Raw genomic sequence first — 9,666 nt, forward strand, 5'->3', positions numbered from 1 at the left:
TCCCTAATCTGTGGAGATAAACTTCCTACCTCTACCTCAGTGGATAACTTCATATAAAAAGCTTTGTAGGACTGACCCAATATTCTAGTAGGCCCAGAACAATGAAAGAAGCCAACATATGTACTTTAGTTTCTATGTTTCACATAACTGCATCTATAGAATAAAGTGATCAGGAAAACGTATAAAAGCACCGGCAACTTTTATTGGTAGTAGTGTGGCCAATTCCTGAAAATATAAAATCCAAATTCAAAATTATTATAATGTTGGTGGAATGCAGAAAAGCAGTCAGCATAACTACCTAAGAGAATACAAACACGCACATGACAATAATACCAGGTTACGTTCCTACAAGAGGGAAAAAGAATATCTAGATGGTGCATGCATTTATTCAACAAATGCTGAATGCTTAATATTGTAGGCAGAGTTGGGTTAGGTTTGTAGACTCCGGAGCTAGTGTCTAAATTTGAATTCCAGTCTCATCACTTCCTAGTAGAATCACCCCTGGGCAAACCAATTATTAAGTCCCTATTGCTCAGTCTTTTCATCTATAAAAACGGGGATAATGATAGTATCCACTAAGTTACTAGAAGGATGCAATAAGGTCAAGTTTTGAAATTGGTGATAATCATTTCTGTATAGAAGACTGCTAACTAAAGTGATAACAGATAAACATGGAAAAAGTGATCCTGAGAGAAGTAATTCCCTGTTAGATATGAAGTATTATCATTAATGACCCCAACCAGACTCAAAGTATAACACATTAACAGAGTACACCTAAAACAACATGCTCTTCATTTCCCAGATTTCAAAGCAGGTGTTATTTTCCAGTCATGAATTTCCTTGAGAAATTTAGAGTCACAAAGATGAGGCGAGTTGGAAAATGAGGTAATACTTCTGTTGACTTTGGAAAGACCACATATCTCACACTGACCTTCAATTAGAGTAACTGTCCTAACAGTCTGATGATCCACGGCTCCCTATCTTCCCAGAAGACAGAACCAGAGAACACAAGCAAGCATATTGTGAAGGTCTTTTGGCTAGATGTCTGGAAATACTTCTATACCACCAGAATTACTAAGTATTAGAATAGATGGCTGAAGGGGGCTCAGGAGTCTACTTCTTTGGAGGTCTTTCAAACAAGGATATATCGAGTCTATCTGAGTTGCCTGAGATGGTTTAAAATCAGGGCTGAGTGAAGATTAATGGTGCAAACTGCCCCTTGTAGGCCCCCTCCTTCCCAAGCACTCTCTGTGAATATAAGTTTATATATTACCTATCACCGTCCCTCATCTGTTGGATTTGAAGAACTCTTCTCTGTCATGAATAGAAAAGGGCAACACTATTTTACAATTGTGACTTCTGAGTGAAACTTTAATAATGTCACGATGAAACATAACATGCTTATGACTTTCCAGTTATTTTACTAAGCAAGCTACCTGCAAATGTCTTTCAATTAGGAACTGTTCTCAGGAGTCTGAAGTCTGAACAGCCGTTCTTTTAAATTCATATCTCCCGGCAGACTAATGTCATATGCCATTTCTCGTGCAAACCATGAGGTGTCCAAACAAGGTGAAGGATGGAAAAGAGTTTAAAGAAAAGAGAACCATGACTGAAACCCTTCCCCCAACTAGATAATTAAATGTAAATGTTATTAAGAAATAGGGAGTAAAAAGAGCATTAATTTAATAACCGGACATATTTCCTAAGAGATTATTCCAACACCAATAAGTAGCATCAAGAAAAGTTTACTGGGGGGGGGGGGGATGCTTAAAAACACAGTTATCTTTTGATTCATTTATTTTCCTATCAAATGTGCCTCTGACCCCAGGGTGACCTGTGTCTTGATTATGTCCACCAGCATCAAAGAACATCAGGCTTAAGGCAAGTCAACAGCGTGCCCTGGGTCAGGGGAAAGTAAGCGAGTTTAACAAAAGTGCACACATTTCAGAAATTCATAGCTAATTAGCAAGCACTGTAATTGCAAAGGAGTGGGGAGGAGGCATAAAACAAACAAAACTTCTGTAGTTAAAAATCCACTGAAGGATTTATATTAACCACTGGGAATGTCCTGAACAAAGTAGACGGGGACTACAGAAATTATTTACACCGAAAATCTTCACTTTGATATTAACAAGATTTGCATCATGCTGAGAATGAACTCTCAGTCTCCTGAGAGTCCCATTATCCACTAAGGACTACTGAAGCAATTTAAAAATACTTAACTATTTTCTTCTGGGAGATATCTTATCTGAAATCATGCTGGGAAATATCTGTGTGCTTGAAAGATAGAGTTTGAAAAAAAAAACCCAGATTAGAGGAGAAAAAGTTCCTGGAACAAGTGATCCATACTACAAACCTTTTAAAAGTTGAATTCCCTGAGATTTGGGGAGGGAAAAAAGGCGAAGCTGATCCTTATCAATTAATTAAAAAGAATAAAATAACAGTAGACAAAGGGAAAGGAGAGTTAAGAAACTTAAGGAGCAGGGGGGAGTTTTTCCTCTATTCATTGATTAACAAATTAAGGAGGTCTGGAGAAGGAGGGAAAGGTGACAGGGATAGAAAAGTAATCTTATAATTCACCACAGGTTCCGCCTTCGACTCACCAGAGAGAACGACTGGCTCTGAATTGAAAAAAGGCTCCCTCTATATAATGCACCGCACTGCTTGCGTGATAGACGCTTTTTTTTTTTCTTTTTGGCAATGCCCAAATTTATGTATGTGTTCATTTCAGTGCAAGGGGAAGAAAAACCTCACTTTCACAGTTTAGAAATCACCCATGATAAGGCAGCAATTCTCCAACCTACTGTTACTGTGATGTTTTAGGATATCCGCAAAATGTTTTTTCATCCATCGACCGGTTCTTTGGCAAAAAGCACAGAGAGGCCGATGGAAACTGAGCGTTTCGCCCTGTCGATCTGAGGTCACCGAGGACTTCGGCTGCCGGGTTTGAGCAGCGCGCGCCCTCGCAGCATCTCCTGGCCTCCCTCGGCCTCTTTCAGTTCTGCTCTCGCAGCCAGAGGATTCTCTCTCCCCGACACGTTTCATTCACAGAGCCCCGGAGAAGCTCGGACTCGGTTGGAGCTAAGAGCCGGAAAACACGCATCCGGGCTGCTGCGCAAGTTGTTGGAAACCAAGTGCTACACACCCCCCAGCGCCGAGGAGGAGGGTGGGGGCTCTCAAGCTCTCGATAGAGGGCTGCGAGTGGCCCGGCACGCGGGGGACACTGGGTCCGCGGGGGACACCGGGTGCGCGGACTCAGCCGAATCCCCAGCTGAGCCACCGCGGAAGTTGACTCAGATTCCGAGAGCCGGCGGGCAGGCGAGGCCGCGCTCTGGACCCGGAGCCGCGCGGGGTGGCTGGGTGTCCCCCAAATCACTAAATGACCAACCGCAATCAGGGAAGCGCTAAGGAACCGTTAACAGGAGAGCTCGCCCCAAGTCTGGAACTGGCAGTCCGTGAACTCCCCACTCCCAGCTTTGAAAGGCCGACGTCTGGAAGGCCGGGTCCCCAGCGGGGGTCCCCACCGCTTTGCCCGCCCCCAGCCCGGGCGCAGTAAGTCGGGCCTCCCAGAAGGACCCTGAGAGTAGACAGAGGGGTTGAGGAGCCCACCGCGTCTCTCCACCGCCCCCGCAGGCGCGAGGGCGGGAGTGGAGAAGGCGCCACTCAGACTGTGGCGCTGGGCGAACTGCGGTCGCAGTTCTTCCAAGTTTGCCCGAGCGAGAGGCGCGGGGTGGGCGCTCCGCTCGGCGATGTGCCGGCGCCCCGCGGCCACCCCTGAGCGCCCCGAGATCCACTGCTTCCCCAGCCAGAGCCGACCTCGAAGGGGGCAGCTGGGCGCGGGAGCGGTGGGAGGGTGGGAGGAAAAGCGGGTGCTCCCGCGTGTGCACACAATGAGACAGCTGAGACGCACACTTCCCCCGCCCGAGAAGCCGCAGGAGCATCCGCCGCCCCGCTGAGACGCGGGTTCCCAGAGAGCCCTAGCAGAAAGTGAACAGCAACTCAGCAACAGGGGGAAGGAAGGCGCCGGGCGGCGGGGTACGTGCGGCCGCCGAGGGCTGCAGCTTGCCCCGGCCGCGCGCCCGCGCTTACCTGCGATCTCCTGGTAGGGGATGTCCGCCAGGCTGAATCCCTTGGCACCGTAAGCCTGACGGACCTCGCCGCAGCTCCGAGCCTTCACATCCGCCCCGGCAGGGAGGGACAGCAGCAGCCCCGAGAGGGGAAGAATCACAGCCCCGATCCAAGACGGCATGGTGCAACATGCAAATCCAGCTCGGTAAACCCCAGGGCCCGTGCGCTCTTCACCTTGCCCCTCGAGCCGAAAGCCCGCCAGAGCCACCGGCGCGCTCCTCGCCGCTGCCCAGCGTCACCCCCTTCCGCCAGCCGAGGGGACGAGCAGCGCAGCCCTCTGGACTGCGCTCAGCAAACTTTTATAAGCCAGATGGAGATGGAAAGCCAACCGAGGCTGGCTGGGAAAGCAGCCTCCTTGCTCCGCTAGTTCCTCAGATCGAAACGGTACAATAAAAACGAGAAAAAAAAGAAGGAAAAGAAATGTTTTAAAAAACCACCATGGGGGTTCAGAGCTGCGATCCGAGTTCCGAGCCGCAGAATCCTGGAGCGCAGCGAGCTCGGCTGGCCGGAGTGTGCAGCGAAGGTGGGAACGCGCGCCGGCGCTCCCGGGCGGGAGATGGACTGGCGAGCCCGAGTGTGTGCGCGCGCGTGTGTATGTTGGTGTGAGCGCGGGGTTCTTGGGGATGTGTGTGCGTGGAGGTATGTACGGGATCCAGGGGAAACCTCAGCTTCACACAGGCTGAGGGAGCCTGGGAGAGTCCTCCTGAAATAGGAAGAGAGAAATCCTGGAGACAGACCCTGGAGGCTAGAAGGAAGGAGAAAGGGGAGAGAGAGAAACGTGCTACACATTGCACAGCCGAAATTCGGAGGCAGAGTCAAAGGCAAAACCCGGACTGGATCCCTTTCTACGCGACAGACTGGGGAGAAAAGGAAACGTTCCTGTTTTCTCATTCACTTCACATCCTTCATACTGATCCGAAATGCTACGTATAATGACATAAATACGCAATCTAGGAACACAAATGTTTTTAAGTCATTAACTTTTGTCAGTAAACTGTATTTTTCTAGAGGTAAAGGAAAACAGTTTTTGCTCCTCTTGTATGGTCATGACCTATTGAAACACAAAACCAGGGCAGAAGAAATCAACATTTAGGGAGTCCTTGAAGTGCAGAGCGCAACTGCCACTCTAATTCATTGCCAATTTCTGTGGAGCTTTGCTTGTTCTTGTTTTCTGAAAGCTGGTATTTTGTACACACAGTACATTATTTTTCCATTTTTGTTCTAGACTCCACGATTTTCTCCTTTATCATTTCAAATACTCCGTAGTCTGGCATCTGAAATCATTAGGCTTAGTTTTCTTAGTGTGTGGTAGAACCTGAAAGCTAGGGAGAACCAGGACACAGAGGTGATGAAGGAACATAAAAAGAGGGGCAGAGGTGCCAGGACGAAGGTATTTGACAGGCAGCAATGTCTTTCTTTCCTCTTCACCAGATCCTCCCCCATACTAGACTTAACTTTCTTCCAAGCTGACAGTTCTCTAGCAGAGAATCAATTCACTTTCTCCTGTCTTCCCATTTACACTTCAGTTCTGTGAAATGGGGTAAAATGGAAAGCTCAGGTTTGGTTAATTGTCATCGACTTTGTTATGCAATAAACACTAACGTCAGGCTCCTCCTTTCCCCAGGATAACACTCCTTCACTTGAGTGGCTATGTTTATTATAAAGGTCAGCACGTTGTTCCGAAGCGATGGCGTGCTAATGCCCAGTTTTGTGGTGCTCATCTATAAAGTTCCTGATAAAGACGTTTTCCTGATGATGTTGTTGATGCCCAGAATGTCTTACAAAAGTGAAGTCATTCAATTTGTCATCATCACAGTCTTCGTCAACATCTTCATCAGAGCACACTGGATACAACCTTCATTTCTATAATAAATTTCTCCTCTCCTAGCCCACCAGAAAGACTAAATTTAATATCCAACCTCATTTAAGCTTTGGAAATGCTTTAAAAACAAGATTGTCTCATTTGCAGGGTGAATTTTTCTTTCTCAAACTCCACAGCTAAAAACAAACAACAAAAAAACTCCAGAGCTCAACATTTTTTTTTCCCTTGAAAACACAACTCATTTTGTTTCTCTTAAAATGTTAGCACAAGCATTGCCTCCATATTTGTGCTAACTGGCAGACCTTAAATCACTGAATTTGTTTGTCTCTAAGTCTGAAATCTAGCAAACAAAATATACTCTAGTCTCTTTGGGGACAAAAGATGAGGTTAGTAGGGCCAGGAATTGTTGTAACCAAGTCATTACTTATGTGATACTTCACAACATGGCTTTCTTCAAAGTTCTTTTTCTTTAGTCTGGTGATAAGAATGATGTATTTTAGAGGAAAGGGGTAAATACTCACATGCTCTATCTCATTACCTCAACTGGCTACTATGGTTTGAAGGTACGCCCTCCCTCCCCCAATTCATATATGGAGACTGGGTTGTGATAGAATTAAGAGCTTGAAAATTTGTTTTAGCTATGATGATAAAGGTGAGGCTTTTGAGAATTAGGATTAAGGTTATCAGTGTGGGGGCCTTCACTCTGGGGAGGATGGGGGAGTTGTAAGGAGAGGGAATTATACCAGAGCAGAAACTAATTGACATATACACATGGGCTCCCACTCCACTGTCTTGCCGTGTGATCAGCAGCAAGAAGACTCACTAGATGTTGTCCCTGGACCTTGGACCTTCCAACTCTAAACCCGTTCTTATGAATCACCCAGTTGAGTCTATTTTCTGTTATAGGCAGTAGAATGGAGTAGATTACTAGGATTTACTGAAATTTACCATGACTTTGCAGTAAATAGCAGGTAACTCAATGAAAACCACCTTTGAGGTAGAAGAAAAACAGGACTGTAGTATATGGGGGTTTAAATTACTTGAAGATCAATCCGTCAATTCATCGTTAATGAGCATCCACTGCAGCCCTTTAGCATTCGACTATTGTACACAGTTCCTACACTTCAGAAATGACTGTAGGATTTGTGGCAAGTCTAGTACCATAAGTAGAAAGAATTACTAAATTGAGCATAAATTAATCCCATCAGTAGGGTCAAACAGTTTAGGGTACATTTGTGAACTCTAATTTAACCAAAGAATTAGGTAACATGCTTTACCGCTGCTGAGTCCACTTGTTGGGTAATGTATCGCTGTTTGAGGTTATATAAGCGACAAACAGTTCAGTTAAGAGCAACTGCTGAAGCTTATACAAGATACTGAATGAGCATGGAATGTTATAGAAGTTCATTAAAAAGGTCTCAATGGAAGGAAGAGTGCTCATATTGAGAAGCTTGAGTTTACATAGAAAGGTTAGTGGAAAGACCTGAACCTCCACTAATATGTTTAAGTTGTATACAATAGGGAAAAAATTTTTTAAATTAAGAGACAGCATGATTTTTCTTAAAGTTTTTCTATACCGTTTTTCATGAGTAAGAGAGACAGAACGAGAGAATAGCAACCTCCACAGCATCTTGATGACATGATCCATCCTCAGCTTCAGCCAGCTCTGGTAGGCATGTGTGTGCCCAGTATATTCAGGAAGGTCTCAGAACATGAACCGAGAATCTTCCTTTTTGGGACTGTTTCATGGAGGGTCCCATTTGACTGCTGCACCACCATATGACCCCCAAGAATAAGCATGATTTGATGCTTGGTTCAATACGCCAGATGAAATACTAAAAATATATTTTAAGATTTATCACATTGGGAAAATATGGTATGTATTTTAAGACAACAAGACTACTCTATACAGTGCTTTCACATCCAGCTGGTTTTCACAATGATCCCTTTGAAGCAAGATGAATAGACTCTCAGGGACATTGAGTTTGAGGGAGAAAAGGGCTTAGTCTTGAGGAGCAGCCATAGTTGACAGGCTAATAGAGCATCCCTTGTCAGTCACCTATTCCACAGCCATTCTCCCTTCATCCTTGATACCCTGAGACTGACCGCATTTGGGAGGCATCATGCCTACCACCAAGGGACACGTCACAACTAGTCCATGTCACTTTTGGTGATTCTTTTCTCTTTACCATTAAATGGCTTGGGGTAAAGGGAGGATAAGATCTACTTCTGACCAAAGTGATTTAAATAAGAGATTTCTGAGAAACGCTTTTTCCCTGAATAAAGGAGCAGGAAGGTCCTTTTGCCTCAGCCTTCTTCCTTCTTAAGGCTGGGTAGCTGTTTTATGACTAGAAAAACAAGACATTGCTAGCAGACAGGCCTTGCACAGCAGAGAACGCAAAGACCCTAGATCTTTGATTTCCATTTGACTCACCTGACAAGCCCTGAGACTGCCAAACTCTGGATTTCTCATTAAATTATCAATTACAACCCTGTAAGTTATGCTACCATCACTTGGTTATTCCACTGTTTACAAATGAAAGCAATATAAATGTACCCACAACACTAAAGGAAGAACAGGAGAAATTAAAAGCAAGAGACTCAGGTTTGCTGCAAATGTGAGAACAAAAATTAGATATCATCATGGAATCCAAATTGAGAGATTTGTAGTGAACAGCAAGGACAAGGAAGAAAGAATGGTACTTGCATGATGATAAAGAGGCTTACTGGAACTTTGAGAGAAACATTTTGGTAAAGTAATGGGTTAGATGGCAGACTACATGGAATTTCATGTGAAATGAATGAAGAGAATGTGAAAACATCAGGTAAAGGGACCAGCAGATGGCTTTAATGGTTGCATTATTGGACTCCCAGGTAGTCAACCATGGTTCGAGTCCCAGACCCAATGGCTTAAAATCCACAACAAGTGTATGTGCATGCGTGACCAACATCCTGAGAGGAGGAGAAGGAATTGTGGTGTGGCCATCCTTCCTGGGAGCTGATTTCTCATTTTTTGTCTCTCTTTCTCAAGGTGATTTCTCGTTTTTTGTCTCTCTGTCTCTCTGGCGAGTCTATACACTCTATCGCAAAAATCTCTCAAAAAAAAAAAAAAAACAAGGAAGAAAAGAAAATATCAGGTAGAACTGACTCTAGAATTGTAATCATATTCAGAGAGGGGTCGGGAGTGTTTTCCAGAGGGTTCTAAGACTTCAGAGAAAAATGAAAAATCAGACATAAAAACTGATTGAAATTTAATGTGATGTTACTTAGTTGATTTTAAAATCTCCTTCTCTCTTATCCACAGTTCTCATGTTTCCTACAGAAAAGGTGAGTTTTTACAAGGAGAAAAAGTGTTTTGAAATGAATATGTAACACTTTGAACATAAATAAAAATGGTAACTAACATCCAAGGCATGCTTTACAAAGTAAAGAGACCTTACCATTATTTCACATATGTAAGACAAACAGATCTTAATATCTTTCTGAATAAAATAACTACTTTGGGGTATGAATTTAAAAAAAAAAAAAAAAGAAAAGACCCAAGTTTTAAAAAAAACAATTACAGAATTTACTTTTTTTTTTGTTCAGTTGTACTAATTCATGAATGAGAAGCTGGATGAATTCTAGTTTCTGCTGCTTATTTTTTAGATCAAAGTAGGACAAATAAGTCCAAATGAATCTTATGAAAACAAGAGAATGGGCTTCAAGTGTCTATT

General features: G+C 44.0%; 1 protein-coding gene across 1 annotated transcript in view; it reads right to left on the reverse strand.

The window, feature by feature from the left end:
* GPC6 (glypican 6) overlaps positions 1-4,261 on the reverse strand; it is a 1,323,196-nt gene extending 1,318,935 nt beyond the window's left edge. The window contains exon 1 of the mRNA XM_006156610.3: positions 4,090-4,261. Within this exon, the coding sequence (XP_006156672.1) occupies positions 4,090-4,249 (160 nt within the window). The 5' untranslated portion in view covers positions 4,250-4,261. The remainder of the gene's footprint in view (positions 1-4,089) is intronic.
* Positions 4,262-9,666: the final 5,405 nt, after the last annotated feature.

This window comes from Tupaia chinensis, unplaced genomic scaffold (genome assembly GCF_000334495.1).
Source record: "Tupaia chinensis unplaced genomic scaffold, TupChi_1.0 Scaffold000503_1, whole genome shotgun sequence".
NCBI lineage: Eukaryota > Metazoa > Chordata > Mammalia > Scandentia > Tupaiidae > Tupaia > Tupaia belangeri.